Below are 21,480 nucleotides of genomic sequence, written 5' to 3' on the forward strand. Positions count from 1 at the left end.
AAAACTCTTTACAGATAATCATCAAGCAGCAAAAAAAAACCCCACATCTCAATGCTATCTTATACAAGATCTACTGTGAGTAATATGTGGAATTAGTTTTAATTAAATTAATCGACTACGATGGTTGTTAGGAGGAAAACACGGGGGCGGGAAGAGGGTGGTAAGCGGGAAGAGAGAGGCAAAGGGGGAAATGCATTCACACCTATCATCTAATTATACAACAACATTAATCACATTAGGGCTGGAACTGATTGCCAGGGTCCAGCGCCCTGCTTCTGCTACGTGTCGCTTTGTTATTGCAGCAGAGTCTTAACTCCTGCCTGCTCTGGCCTGATAACAACTCTTATCAGACTTGGCAATCTCTATCTGCGCCAGAGATCAGGCCCCAGGGCTTATCAAAAGTTCACATCAAGCTAAAAGCAGAACAAAGAAGGGAAAAAAAAAACACACACACACACACACACACACACACATACTCAGGCAAACGTTACCAAAGAGCTATGCTGTGTGTGTGTGTGTACGTGCATGTATGTGCATGAGTTAATGTGTATGAGAAAGTATATTAATGTGCGATTGTGCAAGAACACTTTGCTGCTTTTATATACGTGTTTCTGTTCTCTTTTTTTTTCTATGCATGATTGTTTTAGAAGGATACTAGATTAACCTTGTGTCAAGTGACCCCATGAAGCTGAACCTGACATCAGTTTTCAACAAAAACAGGAACTGCAGATACAATCGCGTGTCCATGGTTTCAAAAGAGTGACTATGAGCATCAACAGAAAGGTGTACACTTGAACGAGTGCCATGTCTGGCCATCGGGTGGTCACTGTTCAACTTAAACGCGCTCAAGCAACTGACGTCAACGCATAATGCATGCTGCTTGAATAATGTCACCCTGTGCAGAGCGCCCGTTATCTCTCCACCATCTCTACGCTCTTATCTCAGCACCCATCGGCACGGCTGCCTTATCAGCGCTTGCGATCTCACTGTGGGAGGTGCTTTAGAAACCCAGAATACATCCATCTATCATTTCTGGATTCCTGCCTCTCTCCCCCCACTGCTTATCAAGACTGCAATCCTATTCTGCTCTTATCTGCTCCTCTCTCTCTCTCTCTCTCTCTCTCTCTCTCTTTAAAAAAAAAAAAAAAAAAAAAAAAAAAAAACTTATCTTCAGATACACCCAGCCAGTCCCAAACAACAACACTAACATGACAAAGATGAGAAAGCGGCAGCCCAATGTAATTAAAATGCCAATTCCAGCTGAACAATCGTTTCCATCTGTCTCACGCTGGCACTATCGGCGCAGAGATCGCCGCCTCGACTATCTCGTCTCCCATCTCAACTGTCAAAATAACAAGGCTTGGGATCCTACTGGGCTGCACGCTAATCTCCACATCGGGGAGGGATGGGTAATCTATTGGAGCGATCTTTACCATCGGGAGGATGACGCACAAAAGACACACAAATATTTCCTCTAACTTCCACCGTACAAGATACTTTAGCTGGAGGCTTGCATATAGTAAAATCGCCCTAGGAGAAGAGTCCCAACAAAAGGCCCAGATGTTTTGCATTTTGATCTCTGAGAGATTGTTGTGATGGTGTGATTAAAGAGCACGACAATGAATGTGCTAAAGATGCACTAAAGCTCTTCTTTGATCTGAAGTGGTCGGCTGGACACCGCAGTTAGCTTTAACGGCCAACATCTCACCTCCTATCAGGAAAACTGATAGAGCTGCCTTATCCAATCTACTTCCAACCTCACTTCACAGCTGTCTAACAATGTTAAGAGTGAAACAATACAGGAATGAAGTTATCTTTAGATTCTGGATTTGAGGCATGGAAGATTTAACCATTAACTTCCAAAACTCCTTCTGGAACATGATCATCTTTTCTCTCCAGCTGTTGGTGTATATTTTAAAACTACATCAAACTTTTTTTTAAAACAAACACTGGAGCATGTTATTATTTTCTAATGGCCCAGGACACAAGTGGTGATTTGTGTAAAAAGCAGAGATCTTTGGACAGAGTAAGACATAAACATCTCAATCAAGTGCACAGCTACAGGCTGTTGGCATGGCTGCCCAGAAACGCAGCTTCACAGTTGCTTAACCAAACTGCGCTACCGCCCTTTTACGCTCACTGGTATATGCTAATGGTGCCTTATCAGGACATTTTTCTTTCCTTTTCAAGAGTCGCTTTCTGCCTTTGACTCACATTAATATTTATTTTTGAGTGGGCCCTTTCAAACTCAACCTCCAAGATATTGCTACCGTGCTTATCGGGCCTGAGCATCTATTCTGGACGAAGAACTGAAACAGCATCTGGCACCAAAGCAAAAACACTTTTCAGCACTGCTTTAGAGAGAGAGAGAGTGACAGCCTCCGAGTGCAAGAGAAATAGAGAAGCAAAAGGGGGGAGGACGGGGGTGGTGGTGCTGTGGCACTACATTTTATTTTTATAGCATAATTGTATCAACTCGAAAGATCTGAGAATTGTGATAACCCTCCATGTATTTATAAACAGGAAAAACGTGTCAGCCACAAACCAATCAACGCTACACTTCTGGGGAAAGAAAGGGTTTTTCAAATGTTGGGTTCCTGGATATTTAATGGGTCTTAGTCTGCAAGAAGAACCTACATCAAGTTCTGTGTTGTGTGTCTGTGGGGTTTTTTTTAAGATGAGTGAAAGGATGCATAGAAAGATCTGATTGTAAAAGGATAACTGATCACTATAGAGTTAAAAAACAAAACAAGAAGAGGGTGTGTATATGAGAAAAAAAAAGATCCAATGGTAATCCACAATCTGCCAGAGAGATCAGCTGCCTATCTGTTATCAAACGGTCCATCTGAGAAGTGAAAAAGGCCGGGGGTGGGGGAGAGACTGCACAACCAGCCACAGAAAACAAATGTAAAAAAAAATTAATCTTTATCTCCTCTGAGATCGGATCGGTGTTTATCTGAAGTCTCATCAGCTTTTTCTTTTTTTCACAAAACAGTGACGTTTCCACGGGAGAATTAAAACAGGAAACCAGGCGAGAGAGACAGGAGCATGATCACATTTAAGAGTATTGAATGTTTTTAGTCCACAATGTTGATCAGATCACAAAGCGGTTTATCTCAAGTGGATTTGGTCTTTTCTCTCTCCAGGTGTCAACATTTCGCGCAATGACCTGGTCCTGGCTCTGTTTACTTGATGAACCGGTGTGTTGTTTTGTGATGAAATAAACTCTCCCACAGTCAACAAACAACTACAATCTAAACATTGTTACTAATAATTTCCTTTTCTAGGTACAACACAACCGAGACAGATGTGTCAAATGCTCGTTTAGGAGTTGATCCGCCAGGTGTGCTGAATACACACGAGTGGGAAACGTGAGATGTTTCCAAGAAATGGTAACGCGCACCGGGGAACCATGCGCTCCACTGTAACTACTCGTAATAAGTTTCTGGATGTGTGTGTGTGTGTGTGTGTGTGTGTGTGTGTGTGTGTGTGTGTGTGTGTGTGTGTGTGTGTGTGTGTGTGTGTGTGTGTGTGTGTTTGTGATGTCTGTAGAAGACCGAATGAAACTTTTGATCTTACGTTTGATCTGACGAGGTTTACTCTGCTTCCTACGGGACATGGCTCTTCTTCGGTTCCGTGTCCACCGGAGGCGAAGTAATGATTGGTTTCTCGGAGAACTAGCAGCGCTGGGACACGATTCGCCCTGCGTCCGGATACACCCGCATGACCCGCACTTGATACTCTCAGCCCCGGGAGAGCGAGCTACCTGTAGCCGGGAGAGCGCACGGTTGCTTACTCGACGTCCGTCAGAGACAATCAATCGCTTTCCCCGTTTAAAGCTTCCCCGATCTCTTTACTACAGAATCGTAACTGTTAAATCATATGTCGGTTGTGGAACATGAAATAAAATAAAGCTGTGTGTGTGTGTGTGTGTGTGTGTTCTGTGTCAGTATCTAAGCAGCCGCCGCAGTTCGCAATGAGGCTCCTGCTCAACAGCCACATGAAACAGAGGAGCGGACGGAGCGGAGCCACGCCCCCCAGGAACGCCTTCCGCTCCTGACGTCACGCCGCATGCTGCTGGCTGCGCTCGCGCACACAAGCAAATGCAATACAATGTGGGATGCAGTAACGTGGTATAGGATGTGCACTGGGAAAGCATGCAGTTCGGCTTTTACCAATCCAAAATCTGTTTCTAATAACTAGTCGTTCAAGTTCTCCCCAATGTAGTAGTAATTATTTAATATTTACAAAAATTATTTTTTTTTGCTACAAAGACACTATTGCTGTGATATGCGAAGAAAATAATTTCACTGTGCTGTATTGTACAGGTGACAAGTAACAAAAAAAGCCCTGTTACCTTTAGCTAGCTAGATAGCTAACTAGATAGCTAGATAGCTAACTAGATAGATAGATAGATAGATAGATAGATAGATAGATAGATAGATAGATAGATAGATAGATAGATAGATAGATAGATAGATAGATAGATAGATAGATAGATATTTCACATTTTCTTAGTGTTTATGTGGATTTCTTCCGGTTTTTCCAGTTTGTGTCCTTCCACAAAAAATAAATAAATAAATACATGCAGGTAAATGGAAATTGCAAAATTGCAAATAGAGGTGCAAAGCCAACAGCATTGTGGACAACCCCACACTCCCCTCACACACACACACACACACACCTTTCACTCTTCTATGCAACAGTTTTTCCCCCAAGCTATCAGGCTGCTCAACAACACAGAACTGACCTGAAACTCACACACACACTCACTTAACTGTGTATACTGAACCGCTACAAACTGAACTTAAACACACACTCATACTCATTTCACATATCCATGTCTTGAGCACTACCCATATTAAAGTATTTATTAGTACACAACTGTTTACATGCTGTTTTTGTACATCCATTGACTGCTGCTAAACCTATGTTCACGTTTTGTGTTTATTTTATTTTTACACTACTGTATCCAGTTCTGTCTTGCACACTGCACTGTATAATACACAGTAGGTATCATGGCAGTGCTATTTTGTGTTTTGTGTATTGTCCTACACTGTTTTGTGTTATCTTTTGCACTGTCTGGTCTTGCATTGTTTGCACCAGGTTGCACACGATGCACTTTATGTGGCAAGGAGACTTACTAATCCTTATGTAGCTAATCCTTGTCTGTTATGTAGCTTTATGTTGTTTATGTAGCAGCAGGGTTTTCAGAAACGTTGTCCCATTTCACTGTGTACTGGGTCAGCTATATATGGTTGAAATGACAATTAAAGCATCTTCTTGACTTAACTTGATGAGAGTGTGAATGTGTGTGCATGTGGTGTTCTGCAATGGACTGGACATCTTTGCATCCAATGGTGCCCAAACTGGCTCTGGAATTTCTGGTGATTAATGAATGAATGAATAATAATAATAATAATAATAATAATAATAATAATAATAATAATAATAATAATATCAAATCGCCATCATCATCATAACCATCAGCATAACCATCATTTCATTACCTAAAATTTCATAGCCAGAAATGTTTAACCTGTGCTGTAATTTCACATACTTGCAATGACATGCTTTTAATAAATGTGTTCAAGCCTGTAAAACACTTAAATGTCAATCTACATGTTATCTTTCGAGTTTGTTAGATACATTTTTATTTATCAATTTTTAGGTGATGATGATGATGATGATGATGATGATGATGATGATGACGACGATTAAGGTAATGAAATGATGATAACTATGATGAGTACGATTATTATTATTATCATCATCATTATCATCATCATCATCATCATCATCACCATTATTATTTTATGACCTAAAAATAAATACCCAAGGAATGGGAACCTGCACTATAGTCTACCATACTTGATAGATGCAATCACTTGCTTTTCTTAAATGTGCATGTGTTCAAGACTGTAAAACACTTAAAGGTGCAATGTACACTTTTAAAGAAAATCCATCACCAAACGATGCTTGAACCTGTCGATAGAGCGTGTGTGCTCCTGGTATATATACACAAGCTCACTGCTTCCATCTAGTGACAAAGTCATAAATAGCCACACTCATCCCTTAATTCCCTTCATATCTCAAAAAACCGATGACGTTGCGAAACCTGTGTGATGTGACCTTATGAAACAAAAGAACACATTGGTCGTTTTTGTATTTTAGATCCTCTAAATGAAATTGTTCAGTTTTGGTGCAGGTTACATGTGGTAATTCATTCTCTTACATAAATACTAAACATTTTTACTTAATATTTTTTCACACTTCTATTGCATCATTTAATTACAAACGAATTAGCTGTTTGTCTTTAATCTACAGAAAATAAGTCATAATGACAAAAGAGAAAAACATAAAACTTAACCAAAAAGTATTGAAAATGTATCTTTTGGCTTTTTTGGCAAAAGTATTGGCAATTTATTATTTTGTAATTCAGGTTTTCAAATGTTAAGGATGCTTTGATAACTGCCCCAAATCAACTTAGATAAGTTGTAAAAGATATCAATATTATGGGGATATAGATGTTGTATCTATCTTATGGTTAGAAGTAGCCATGGAGTTCTTTGGTTCTGAGGAGTTTGATAAATTGTGCACAATGCCATATAATTTATTGTGCAATAAATGCATAAGGGTGATATTTATACATAAAAAGAAGCTCTCTGAAATGAATCCACATTTGTGGACTGCTCTGAGAATATGTCTTACTCTTCCAGGGATAGCTGAAGAATATTAAAATGAATCAAAATTATACCCGAGGTCCACCATGTCACAAGAGCGCCTCAGCCCATTGCAATCATTAGGATCATAGCATTTGCTACTCTGGTGTAATTGATGACTTTGCATCATAAGGTTCCCTGATTTCTTATTAACAGATAAAGTGTGTGTGTGTGTGTGTGTGTGTGTGTGTGTGTGTGTGTGTGTGTGTGTGTGTGTGTGTGTGTGTGTGTGTGTGTGTGTACCCAGGTGTGGTGCAGTACCCAGTTTTCATCAGACATAGCATGTGGAGTTCCACCCAACTACAAGGGAGTGGCTTTCAACTAGCCACTCAACCATAAAGACCTGATTAATGAAGCATGTTTGAGATGTTTCTTCACCTTGCACAAACTGCTGAAGATCTGTTAAAGTGTTCTTTGTCACTTACTGATGGTCTGTTTTTTGATCTGAATTGCACTGTAAATTGTAGGTCGTTATGCAAACATTAGTGTGACTTTCAATGTCCAGTTAATTAAATCAATCAATGGAGTTGAGAGCAGTCAAATTTGAGAAACATCTAAAGATAATCGAAGCAAAGCCTTTGAGCTCAACAAAGTGCATTAGCCAGGTTTCTGAATACTCCTAAAAATATACTTTAGATTTTCATTGAGATAGATAGATAGATAGATAGATAGATAGATAGATAGATAGATAGATAGATAGATAGATAGATAGATAGATAGATAGATAGATAGATAGATAGATAGATAGATAGATAGATAGATAGATAGATCATTTATATGCTTCTTCAGTCTGTCTCTGACATAAAAATAAATTCTACAATTATCCAGGGTTAAACTAAACACTGCTTTACTGACTCTATTGTTCACACTTTACCAAAAACTTTATAAACTAGATTAAAAGCAAACAAATTCCAGTCTTTGTCCAAATTACTCCTTTAAGGGTCATGTTTGCCCCTTTGATTCCCATGAAGTAAACCTAACTGTCAACAGGAGCAACTACTGAAAAGAAAACTAGTTTACTTTTTGAAAATGGGAGGAAATTACAAATATGTTTATTCATTAGTGCAGGGGTGGGCAATTAATTTTTACAAGGGGCCACATGAGAAACCTGAATTGTGTCAGAGGGCCACACGAATAATATTTTAGGGATGCACCGAAATGAAAATTCTTGGCCGAAACCAAAAACCAAAAATGAGGAAACCAAGGCCAAAACCTAAACACCAAAAGAAAATATTGTCAATTTTTAGAACCATTGCATTTATGGCTATAAATAAATACTAACCTCACTAAAATCAATGCATTGCAATTCAAAGAATAAATCAATTACAAAAGTGTTTTATTTATTATATATTATATATATTATATACTATATTTATTATTGTTATTTATTTGTTTCCATTCATAGTATTGACAGACAGGCAGCGGTCAATTATTATTAGCAACGGGTCTGTTAAACAAAAATAATTGACCGCCGAACGTTTGGGGGAATGTTTCAAAGATCAACCCGTCGGGCCACTAGAGACCACTGATCTAAGGCAATAAATTGCATTATTTTTTGTGTTATGCCTTTTGCCTTGGCACCATCACTGGAAAACTTTCCTGCCTTTTCAAAAACGTCCTCTACAGACGGAGTGCGCATGCTCGGATTGACTTTACTTTTCTGCGCCGCGTTCTTCTCATATTTAGAATGGCAATCGGGATGTTTGGATTTCAGGTGATAAATTAAACCCGACTTGGAGAAACTCTTTGCAGATACACAACCCCTCTTGAAATTCTAGCATTGCATGTTTTGCAAATCGCTCTCCGCACACCTCAGACATGTTGCTCTTATCCAGATAACTGTGTGCTGCTGCGCTTTTTTATTGCGTCATTACAATTGTGTTTCTGCCGTGTTGTTTCGGTGATTTAGGTATTTCGGCCGAAAATTTTCGGTGGCCGAATTTTCGGTGCATCCCTGTAATTTATGATTGGCCTCATGCGGGCCGGACAGGGACGTACAAAGGGCCGTAGTTTGCCCAGGTCTGCATTAGTGGAAACAAGAGCCATAAAATTATGAAGCTATACGCAGAAAAAAAAATCCATGCAACATAGCTGTAATTACTTTACTGAGCTAGCAATTTTATTCATCCTAAAGGTGTACAGTAGATTTGAGGTCAGAGCTCTGTAGCAGGTCACTCAAGATCTTTCACTTCCACCCATGTAAACCATATCTTCTTTAGGCTTGCTTTGTGCACAGGGTTTGGGTCTCCAAACTAAACTGATTGGAAACTTAATGCTACCATATCCAAAGACATCCTATACATGAGACGTGCCTATAACATAAAGATATGTCATTCTGGGTTGTCTTTATTTTAACTAGGTTTTTTTTTTAATTCCTCACTGGTTGTGGCCAATATAATTTTTTCTTGGGGATTAATGTGATTTGGTCACTGAATAATAGAGACCTTTTTGTTCTTGAACAAGTGCAAAATGACTGAATTTGCAGCTGATGAAGAGCTTCAGGGGGCTGTCAGAATGTCCTCAGTCAGCCAGTGGGCCTACCCTACCTGAGCGGTGGCATACCCCAGAGCATTTTACTGTAGAATAACCAGTCTAAAGAATGCACACGTGTTTGTAAAAGTACAGTAAGATTTACATTTAACTCAATAAGGAATGTTCACCGATTCCCAAATTGTATCACCTTATGCAGGCCATGCTGTCACTTTGAAATGATCTGGCCATCAGATTATTCAGAGCATGCCATTCTCTGAGATATGTAGCTCTCCCAATTGTTTTTCTGATCACCCACAAAAAAATCCTGTTTTCATTAATACTTATATAAGATCATCATCCAGAGCTGATATATCTATTATTGAACACAAATGTTTGGGAGAGTTACATATCTTGGAGATCATCATCCAGATTTCACTGTGCTCTTGAGAGGGGAAATGTGGCGGATTGAGGCTCCCAGTAAGGTGCTAATCAGTGTGTAGTGTTGAGTTGAAATAGTATAGATGTGGAATTGACACAATTAAAAAGAGGCTTGAACTGTAGTCATTGTGCAGTGTTTAGATTTAGGTAATAGGATCCACACCTTCCTTTTATTGATTCTTTTATCACACAAGTGTGTTTTTGGTCATTTGGTTCCCTACATCTCACCAGTTAACAATGAACAATATAATGAACAATGCAGCACTTTAAAATTATATCTTTTTATGAGAAATACAATTTTATTTGCATATGTAGGCATCTTAAATTAAAAACTAAAACCCTTCATTTTTATTGTTTTTTCTTATGCAGATCATTCCTTGTTCAAGACAAAGCTATATTATTATTTGAATTATTCTCTAAGATTTAAAAAAGAATGTACTTGTTTTTATTTAAAATACAATCAAATAAACCTATTTTTCTGTCTGAAAATGCCTTTATAGCTAACTCCCCAATACCTGCTGCATTCTGTGATTTTGCATCTAATGCAGTGGAATAGTAATTTAGCTTTGAAGCTTAAGGTCAGAACTAAAGCAAAAGCTGTTCTGGTATTAATGAAAAAAGAGAAGACTACCGATATGCAGTATGTTTGTACATACTTAATTATTAAAGAGCTTTCTTTATGTTAACTATTTTCTATTGTTTTAGAATAATATTAACATTATAAAATTGAGTTTATGAATTTGGCACTATGCATAGAACATGAAAAATATATTTTTTTTATGTTTTACTTTATTTTCTATCTTAGCACACTCATGGTAGCTTCTCAGCCAGCGTAATGAAGTTCCCAAAGAGGTCTAGAACTTTTGGTTCTGTTTGTTTGGGGACCAACTTCACTACTGCTACAGGAGTTTTAGTTGTTGTAATGCAGTTTGGTCTTAAATGAACTGATGTGCAAGGATTTGTGCTTATACAGAGAAAGTTATGGAACGACTGAACATTTAAATTTGGCAGATGACTGATGCTTATTGCACTCAACCACTGAAAAGTAGATCAGCAACTTGCAGGGTACCAAGAAAGCATGCTCCAAGACTCTTCTTTGTTCTGGCGGGTGATGGAATGAACTTCTACTTGATGCCAAAACAGAGTCTTTAGCACTCTTTAAACCAGGGGTCACCAACCTTTTTGAAACTGAGAGCTACTTTTTGGGTACCGATTAATGTGAAGGGCTACCAGTTTGATACACACAGTTTTCAGTTTAATCTGAAATAACACATTTTCTCAATTTACCTTTTATTATATGTTATTATTAATAATCAATTATATTCGTCTATGTGAAGACACTGATCATGTTAATGATTTTTCATATTAATTATCAACAATAATTTAACAAAGTAGGAAACAGCTATTTTTAGAAAAGGCCCGCGTTGGTGACCCCTGCTTTAAACAATGTCTAAAGATGATTTTGTCCAGCATTAATTAAACTAGCACTTCTTCTCATAAGAAAACACTTTTTCAATAGTTTTTAGACTGATAGTATCTGTGATTTATGTCCTAATTAAGCAATATCAAAATGCATTTATTGATACTTTTGTAAAGCCCTTTTGTAAATCTCTCTGGATAAAAGCATCTACGAAATGTCTTAATAAATATAAATGTAAACATAATTATACTTATACATCAGCATGTCATATTTACCATTTAATATATAATCTTTTTCTTTTTTCTTTTTCTTTTTGTACCACAAAGCTTTTATTGATATATTTTGAAGATGTATGAAAAAGTGTGCTCAATTAAATGTCTCAAATTTTTGAAATGGTACAAAATATTGTAAAAATGCTTGTTTTCAAAAAGACTGTGTTCACTGTATACACAGATTGCTTTTTCAGTGGGCAGGACCAGATTAAAGGGCACATAAATGTGTGTGAATGTATGTGTGTGTTTGCTTGTGATTGAGTTCATGGCTACAATAATATATGAGCCTGAGTGGGCGTGTGTGTGGGGGTACTATATATGGGTTGGAGTGCTGTGTCTCTCCAAGGCTTTCTTCGTGGAGCTGCAATGATGCATGTCTTGCTCATTCTGTGTTTGACCGTTGCCTCTGTTTGGACAGCACCAACTACAACAGGTAAGACTAATGTGTGTTATTTTAAAAATGTTAAATGATGGGCTGTACATATACTGCTTGTTGTATTGTTTGGGGGAATTGAAAGTGAAACAACATGAAAAGTGGAATTAGCACTTCTAGTTAATGTTATTATTATTATTTTGTATCATTAGTCTAATAAAAATGAACAAACGAATACTTTAAAATGTACCTTATTTAACTTGATCTAGCTACATTTCTATATTTCAACACATTGATCTAAGAATCCTTTGCTATGGAGAGTCCATTCTTGATACTTATAAGTGATTATCCCCTTTTTGCTTCATGCAGATTCTGGTCCTGTGATTGTTCTGAGTCATGGCAGTATTCAGGGCAAGTATGTAACAGTGAAAGGCTCAGATAAAGTAGTGGAACAGTATCTGTCCATTCCTTTTGCTCAGCCACCCGTAGGTCCTCTCCGTTTGGCAGCACCCCAACCTATTCAACCCTGGGAGGGGGTGAGAGACGGCACACAGCACCCTAACAAGTGAGTGTGGCCCACTCTTTTGTCCATTATGATGTAATTAAACACACACATACACAAATATATATATATATATATATATATATATATATATATATATATATATATATATATATATATATATATATATATATATATATATTCTAACAGGATCTGAAAAAATGCTCAGATAGAGAGAGAAAGTGGTGCCATGCTGCAGTCCTCTACTATTCTTGTTTACTCAGGATAAAAAACAGCATGTTGTTGAACTCCACTACCCATATTCTTACCCAGTTTGGACACTCTTTAAATTGATTTTTGTCTTTATTCTTGTCTTTTTTTCCTCTCCTAATTCTACACTAAAGATGTCTCCAGGACCCAGATGTCGGGAAGTCTGTGGCAGAAATTTTGTCCTTAAACTACATTCATACTTCTACAGTCTCTGAGGACTGTCTTTACCTAAATGTGTACACGCCCTCTCAACGTTCAGCAACAGAAAAATTACCTGTGAGTAATTACATATAGTACATTAAATAAACACATTTTTTCTTTCTAACATTTATTTGTTCCAGTAAGGATTAATACGTGTAGTTGACGTACATTGTATCTGCTCAGTAAATAGAAGTTGTGTTTGAAACTTTGCCCTTCTGAACTCTTGATCAGCCAAAACTTTAGTGGATACAAACATGTAAGTACACATCCAGTGTACTTCACCAATAATCGCTTTAAAAGTTGAACAAAAAATTACGAGATCTTTCTAGAATATCCACACCTCTTTGATTAATTTATCAAATTTGTTTTGGCATGTCAAAAACAAATTTAATATATATTTTATATATTTTATTACAACAGTAAAATGTGGCATTTGTCTTTATCTGAGACATTGTTTTAATTGACCTAAGAAGTATAGATTGTTTAGATTAGATTAGATTAGATTAGATTAGATTAGATTAGATTGAACTTTATTGCCATTGTGCAGAGTACAAATACTATAAAAAATACAGTTAGTATCTAACCAGAAGTGCTAATATCAATGTATATAAATAAATCTAATATAAATATATACATATTTACATTTACAATAAATGAATGATGGTAGTGCAAAGGTGCAATATATTACAATAATACTTAATAATACTATGCTAAGTGTGTTTAAATATACTAAATATGAACATAAACACAGAGGGGTACTATTTGAAAGGGACCATAACAGTGCATAATGACAATATGAGTTTAAATGTTTTAGAGAATGTGCAGCAGTAGGCAGTAACAGTAAGAGGCACCACGGAAAACATGGAAAAACCACGGAAAAAATATAAGACTTTTATAGAGATACACTATATGGGTGGACACCTGGCCATCATACCCATATATGTGCCTTCAACAAACACAATTGCAGGAACACAATTGTCTGGAATTTCTTTGTATAATGTAACATTAAGATTTTCTTCAATGTAACTAATAGGCTAACAGGCAAAAATCACAATGCCCCAGTGCTGTGGAAGAACTCATGTGGGCTTCACAGAGCCCTGAACACCACTGACCACCTAGGACAAACTGCTGAATGTGTTTAAGGCCTTCTCACCCAACATCACTTCCCAACCAACTTCATATTAATGTCCGTGGTTTTAAAATGGGATGGTCAAAAAGCACACAGTACACGGGTGTTATGGTCAGGTGTGCACATACTTTTAGCCATATTGGCTGTAAAATTCTCAAAGATAAAAGTTAAATTCTAATTGCTTTACCCTGTGTAATCCTAGGTCATGGTCTGGATTCATGGAGGAGGCCTGAATATTGGTGCAGCTGTTGAGAATGATGGATCAGTACTAGCAGCCTATGAAAACATAATTGTTGTCATAATTCAGTATAGGCTAGGCATACTGGGCTTCTTCAGGTAAGACACTTGGTATCTCATCCATTTCATCCATACTGCTTCATTACTTATAATGAGGATATACAGTACTTTCATTAACCATTTTATTAACACATTTATTTAATTATCGACTCAGCCAGTCATTACATTACCTTGACTTTTTACACTTTTTACAGTCAATGTACCTGTTTGGATCATTTTGTATAAAATGAGCAGGTGTACAAATGTTCCTACACTGGTCAGTGTGTGCATTTTTACATTACAGTGCAGTCTGTATTTATAATTCTTTCAAATATGAAGTAACATGAACTGATCAGTAAGTACTTTACACACACATTTAAAAACAAGTTCATGGATATTTGCCAACATAATATTAGCACTATTAAAAAGAAAAATATTAATAGCACACCTCTAAAACAGCTCAGTTAATTAGTTAATTAGTTGACGTATAATTTGGAAGTAAAATAATAAATAAATAAAAATAAAAAACAAGGTGCAAGGTGTCATAAATCGAGGCTTAAGACCAAAAGCATAAATAAAAAAACTATTTTACACACCTCATCACTTTGTTATCAAACTGTTGCATTGTATTAAGTAAATTGATTACTATTTAATGGCAATCAAATTTGGTTAATCAGAAGTGTAGCAAAGAAAACTTCACATTATTCTACAGTACATTTATTTTAATCCTTTAACTCTACTCATTTTCTTTCCTCTCTTTCTCTGCAAATATACGCATAATTAAAATTCAATGAAATTACAAATCACTGAGATAAAATGTAATTGAACTGTACACCTGTTACATTATATCCAAATCTAATACACATATACACACTGAACTGTAAAATTGGGTTTAAATATAAAGCCACTGGATAATATCCTTTTTATAAATGTACCATTATAAATTATAAATACATTTAATGTGCTCTATTTCAGTAAAAAAAAAAAAAACAGTTGTACATGATGTACAGAACGATATATGATAAGTAATTTGTATGTCTCAGCACTGGAGATGAACATGCCAAAGGCAACTGGGGCTTTCTGGATCAGATTGCAGCACTGCAGTGGGTGCAGCAAAACATTGAGAATTTCGGTGGAGATCCTCATTCAGTCACTATTGCTGGAAATTCTGCAGGGGCAATTAGTAGCTCCATACTGGTACGTACAGTTGAAAAGAAATCTGTATATTTGCACAGCGTTACAGCTCCAAGTTCCCCAGTTAACTCTTGAGCTCAGATTATCCACCCATTTAATATTTTGCATGTTCTTCCTGTGCTCACATGGGTTTCTTCCTATGTTAAAAAACATACAAACTGGCTACCGGTGCTCCTGGGTGTAAATAAGTGGGTAAAGGTGTGTACATGGTTCCCTGTGATGGACTAATGTCTCATCTGGGGTGAATTCTTTCACATTGCACCAGCTTTCAGCGTTGGATCCAGGTCCCTGACAATAATAAAACAGATTAAGAATATGAATGAACACACAAAATATATTTAAGCAAATTAATAATGGTTTTAATTGTGGCTTGATACTACATTTAACAAGTTCAGGAAAAACTTTGTAATTTGTAAATAATGAGTTTTTCCAAAATGGCTCAAATGAATGAATCACCAATTGACATTAATGGTACAATAAGACATGATGTCTATGTTTCCACTTTGTGTGGACATTGCCTTTTCTAGACTCTTTCCCCACTTGCCAAAGGCCTGTTTCACCGAGCCATCTTTCAGAGTGGTACAGCAGCTCTGGGAGCTTACACATCAAACAATCCCAGGTTGTTTTCCAAGGTATGTACTTATTTCTGTCTGAGCTGCATAATTCTCAAAAAAAGGAAATCATGTACCACTCTATCAATGCTTGTAGTATGTGTAAATTATGGTTTGGCCATTACATTTTTGCCTGATGTATAGTAATTGTGAGTGTCTGGTATAAAACTGTGTGTTTAGATGGTAGCAAATGTTACAGAGTGTGACAGCAGCTCTTCGGAGATACTGGTCAAGTGTTTAAAAGAAATGACGGAAGAGGATATTATAAAGGCTACCAAAAAGGTACGTTCTGAAAATGAAACTGAAAATGAAATTTACAGTCAACTTCTGAAACATGGTGTTAGGTTGAATACTCTATAGTGCCCCTAGGGGTAAATGAATGTATGAATGTGTATGTGCATGGTGGATTCAGGCTAAAGGTATAAGTGAAAATAAATAAATAAATTAATTAATTAATTAATGCATTATACATAGTCTATAATAATAATAATAATATTAATAATAATAATAAAAATAATGATGAATGTGCCAACTGAATTCCTATAGCAAAGATTCTTCCTTGGCGCAGCTGTGGATGGGGAACTTCTAACAGATGTAGCAGAGAATATTTTGAAGAGCAAAGATTTTGAGAAAGTCCCAGTGCTTTTAGGTGTAACAAACCATGAATTTGGATGGATCCTTCCTTTGGTGAGTAAATAAAAAGAAACATGAACAAATGTATAGATATTGCTGGTCTTTTTTATTTGCAGCACACAGTTGTAATGATTACTAAATTTTTCTGTTTCAGAATTTTATCCCTCCTGGTTGGGAAAAAGGGATGAACAGAGAGGGAGTGACTAATTTGATGAACCAGTTTTTCCCAAATGGGGTAATGTCCTGCTTAAACCCTATCTTTTTCTTCTTCTTTCGGCTGCTCCCATTAGGGGTCACCACAGCGGATTATCCGTCTCCATACCACTCGGTCCTCTACATCTGCCTCTTTCACACCAACTACCTGCATGTCTTCCCTCACCACATCCATGAACCTCCTCCTTGGTCATCCTCTTTTCCTCCTTCCTTGTGGCTCCATCCTCAGCATTCTCCTACCAATATAACTCGTCCCTCCTCTGCACATGTCCAAACCATCTCAATCTCGCCTCCCTCACCTTGTCACCAAAATGTCCTACATGGGCTGTCCCTCTAATAAACTCATTTCTAATCTTGTCCATCGTCGTCACTCCCAACAAAAACCTTAACATCTTCAGCTCTGCTACCTCCAGCTCCACCTCCAGTCTTTTACTCAATGCCACTGTCTCTAAACCATACCACATCGCAGGTCTCACCACAGTCCTATAAACTTTCCCTTTCACTCTCGCAGATACTCTTCTATCACAAATCACTCCTGTCACTCTTCTCCACCCACTCCAATCTGCCTGCACTCTTTTCTTTACTTCCCTAACACACTCTCCATTACTTTGCACTGTTGGCCCCAGGTACCTGAACTCCACCACATTCTCCACCTCTTCTCCCTGCAACCGCACCGCTCCACTGCCCTTCCTCTCATTTACGCACATGTACTCTGTCTTACACCTACGCCTACTCGACTTTCATTCCCCTTCTCTCCAGCGCGTACATCCACCTCTCCAGGCTCTTCTTAACCTGCTCCCCACTCTCACCACAAATTACAATATCATCCGCAAACATCATAGTCCAGGGAGATTCCTGTCTGACCTCGTCCGTCAATCTGTCCATCACCACTGCAAACAGGAAAGGGCTCAGGGCCGATCCTTGATGCAGTTCAACCTTCACCTTTAACCAGTCTGTTGTTTCTAATGTACACTTCACTGCTGTCACACTGTCCTCATACATGTCCTGCACCACCCTCACATACTTCTCTGACACACCTAACTTCCTCATACAATACCACAACTCCTCTGTCTGCACCCTGTCGTACGCTTTCTCTAAATCCACAAATACACAATGCAATTCCTTCCGTCCTTTACTATACTTCTCCATCAACATTCTCAAAGCAAATAAGGCATCTGTGGTGCTCTTCCTCGGCATGAAATCATTCTGCTGCTCACAGATGCTCACCTCTTCTATCAGCCTGGCTTCCACTACTCTTTCCCAAAACTTCATGGTGTGACTGATAAACTTAATTCCCCTGTAGTTACTGCAGGTCTGCACATCTCCCTTATGCTTAAAGATCGGTACCAGCACACTCCTTCTCCATTCCTCAGGCATCCTCTCACCTTCCAGAATCTTGTTAAACAATCCAGTTAAAAACTCCACTGCCATCTCTCCTAAACATCTCCATGCTTCTACCGGTATGTCATCTGGTCCAACCGACTTTCCACTCCTCATCCTCTTAATCGCTGCTCTCACTTCCTCCTTACTAATCCTATCTACATCCTGCTTCACAATCTCCACATCATCCAACCTTCTCTCTCTCTCATTTTCCTCATTCATCAGCTGCTCAAAATACAATCTCCATCTTCTCAACACACTCTCCTCACTAGTCAACACATTTCCATCCTCATCCTTTATTGCTCTAACTTGCAGTACATCCTTCCCAGCTCGGTTCCTTTGTCTGGCCAATCGGTATAAATCCTTTTCTCCTTCCTTAGTGTCCAACTTCTCATACAGCTCCTCATATGCCTTTTCCTTGGCTTTCGCCACATCCCTCTTCACCTGCTGCCACATCTCCTTGTACTCCTGCATACTTTTCTCTTCACTCTGTCGATCCCACTTCTGTTTTGCCAACCTTTTTCATCTTATGCTCTCCTGCACTTTCTCATCCCACCACCATGTCTCTTTATCTTCCTTTCTATTTCCAGTAGATTTCACATCAAGTACCTTTCTAGCTGCCTCCCTCGTCACTCCTGCAGTAGTTTCCCAATCCAACACCTCTTTACCACCACTGAGCCCCTGTCTGACCTCTTCCCTGAACTTCACACTACAGTCTTCCTCCTTCAGTTTCCATTATCTTTTTCTTCTTTCAGTCCTCGTTCTCCTCCTCTTCTTCTTCGCCTCCAAAACCATCCTACAGACCACCATCCGATGCTGTCTAGCTACACTGTCCCCTGCCAACAACTTACAGTCTCCAATCTCCTTCAGGTTTCGTCTCCTACATAGAACATAGTCCACCTGTGTGCACCTTCCTCCACTCTTATAGGTCACCCTATGATCCTCCTTCTTCTTAAAATACGTATTCACCACTGCCATTTCCATCTTTTTAGCAAAATCTACCACCATCTGCCCTTCCACATTCCTCTCCTTAAGGCCATATCTACCCATAACCTCCTCATCACCTCTGTTCCCTTCACCTACATGTCCGTCCTGCTTAATCCATATAAACTTTCTTTTGGCTTCTCCCGTTAGGGGTCACCACAGCGGATCCTCCGCACGTTTAATTTGGCACATGTTTTTATGCTGGATGCCCTTCCTAACGCAACCCTCCCAAATTTATCCGGGCTTGGGACCGGCACTAAGAGTGGCTGGGGATGGTTCCCTGACCGGGTCGCAGCGGTGAGAGCGCTGCATCTTAACCACTAGACCACCAGGGGACCTGTCCTGCTTAATCCCTATACTGAGCATTAATTCTGGCCATGACAGTTTATTAGAAAATGTCTCCCTCTGCTGGAAAATAGTCTCATAACCGTTAATTGCGTAAAGTGCTATTAATGTGTGACATTACTGTTACACTGTAATGTCTGAATAATCTGCAGTTACTTTGACTTAATTTTCTATTATATAAAAAAAAATTCACTAGGTTTCTGGAGAAAATGATTTAATAATAGATGAATACCTGAAGCATGCTCAGTCTCCAGAGGACATACGAGATGCACTTACCTATATGACTGGAGATCTTTTCATGGTGCTCCCAGTTCTAAAAGTGGCTGATTATCATAGAGGTAAGATTTTTTTTAAAGCTTTCGAAGCCTAAAGCATTTATGAGATCAGTGACAGTCAGGTTTCTTCCCTAACCATGTTTCTTGTTTCTGTAACAGATGCTGGAGCAAAAGTGTACATGTATGAATTTCAGCATCGTCCCCATGTTTTTAAAGACAAAAGACCCAGCTTTGTGAAGGCTGATCATGCAGACGAAGTTGGCTACGTTTTTGGAGCTTGCTTTTGGAACGGCCATGTTAAAGTGTTAGGTAACCAAACTCACTGAATGGCATTTAATGCAATTTATTTAAATGTATATGTCATTACATATAGAAATTATAATAATGATTAGTAAATTATGATAACTTCATTGTAATGATGATCATGATGATTCAATGTTTTATCACCAGGCACAATAACTGAGGAAGAAAATCAGCTGTGTAAAACCATAATGGGATATTGGGCTAACTTTGTCCGTACAGGGTGAGGCTTACAGAGTACACAAATAGTAATACAGTTCAATTAACAAGTAGTGACTATTAACAAAAAATAAGATCAGAATGTTAACTAATGCGTTCTATGTGGGTTGTAAGCTAATTAAAATAATGTTCCGTAGGCAAATCAATACACATTATGAAACCTTTGTTTCAACATTGCAAGAATTAGAACTCTTTGTGTGTGGCATTAAAACAGAACACACAGAAAACTAGAACAGATTATGCTCCTGGAACGAATACTTTCTAAACCAGGTTAGAGCTGTAATGTGATAAAACTAGATGACCTCGTTTCAGTGTCACTTACGCTACAGTAACATAACACGAAGAATACACTATTACGATACAATACAATACTGTACAATATTAACTAATATGACTTCCTAGTGTTTCTATGCCTAATATACACAAAAATAGTTCATTTTTAAAGTTCGGATCATCTCAAATAAGCTGATTTATTTGACCCATAGCTCACCGAATGGACCTGGTCTGGTTAACTGGCCTCTCTATGACACCTCAAATAAATATTTGGCACTGGGATTGAAACAAACAGAGGCCCAAGGACTCAGACAGGACAAGATGCACTTCTTCAATGTGGAGCTGCCTCAAAAGCTTGCTTCACAGAGCACAGCCTGAGAAACATTTGTCTACATTTATAGCATTTAGCAGATGCCCTTATTCAGAACAACGTCTTTACTCCAATTACTTTTTGTATCACTTCGGGGCACTTACTATCATTAGGCACTTACTATCATTATTATCAACATTATTATCAAGTTGTGCCATATATTTTCTGGAAAGTCTAAAGTGTATTTTTTTCTGATCAGGGAAATAAACAATGTTAAAGATGATTGGGCACATAAAAAAAAAAAAAAAAAGAATTTACCAGCATGACTATGACAATATAGCCTCAATGACAATTCACATGATTATATTAATGAACTGGTCAAATGTTTTTACTGTGGGAATGGATCATTCACATGAACCTTTATGAATCTAAGAATGTAATTCTTATAATAAACAGATTGAATGTATTTAGCAATGAAATAATGTGAAATCTTTTATATCACTGAGAAACAAAAAAGCTAATAACATTGATTATATTGTTACAAGAGCACATGTGAGTTGTGGGATTTATTATGCATGAATTGGCCAGTCATTTTTTAAAGTTAATGTGTTAGAAGCAGGAAAAATAGACAAGGATCTAAGCTCTGACATATCTTATATTGGGAACAC

General features: G+C 37.9%; 2 protein-coding genes and 1 long non-coding RNA gene across 3 annotated transcripts in view; 2 read left to right on the top strand and 1 right to left on the bottom strand.

Moving 5' to 3' along the window:
* zfpm1 (zinc finger protein, FOG family member 1) overlaps window positions 1–4,057 on the bottom strand; it is a 71,653-nt gene extending 67,596 nt beyond the window's left edge. Inside the window, exon 1 of the mRNA XM_083552028.1 lies at window positions 3,580–4,057. Within this exon, the coding sequence (XP_083408154.1) occupies window positions 3,580–3,619 (40 nt within the window). The 5' untranslated portion in view covers window positions 3,620–4,057. The remainder of the gene's footprint in view (window positions 1–3,579) is intronic.
* On the top strand, window positions 2,733–3,553 carry LOC310732013. Its single transcript, XR_014535332.1, has 3 exons — window positions 2,733–3,064; window positions 3,147–3,200; window positions 3,288–3,553. It is a non-coding gene; the product is annotated as an uncharacterized lncRNA (long non-coding RNA).
* Window positions 4,058–11,604: 7,547 nt separating the features above from the next.
* LOC310731963 (fatty acyl-CoA hydrolase precursor, medium chain-like) lies at window positions 11,605–21,278 on the top strand. Its single transcript, XM_083552084.1, has 13 exons — window positions 11,605–11,757; window positions 12,067–12,262; window positions 12,604–12,745; window positions 14,002–14,135; window positions 15,119–15,272; window positions 15,797–15,901; window positions 16,061–16,162; window positions 16,427–16,567; window positions 16,668–16,748; window positions 19,632–19,773; window positions 19,870–20,019; window positions 20,161–20,233; window positions 20,715–21,278. The coding sequence occupies exons 1-13, from the start codon at window positions 11,643–11,645 to the stop codon at window positions 20,878–20,880; spliced, it is 1,701 nt and encodes a 566-aa protein (XP_083408210.1). The 5' UTR covers window positions 11,605–11,642; the 3' UTR covers window positions 20,881–21,278.
* The last annotated feature ends 202 nt before the right edge of the window (window positions 21,279–21,480 follow it).

This window comes from Silurus aristotelis (assembly GCF_946808225.1).
Source record: "Silurus aristotelis genome assembly, chromosome: 10".
Classification (NCBI taxonomy): domain Eukaryota; kingdom Metazoa; phylum Chordata; class Actinopteri; order Siluriformes; family Siluridae; genus Silurus; species Silurus aristotelis.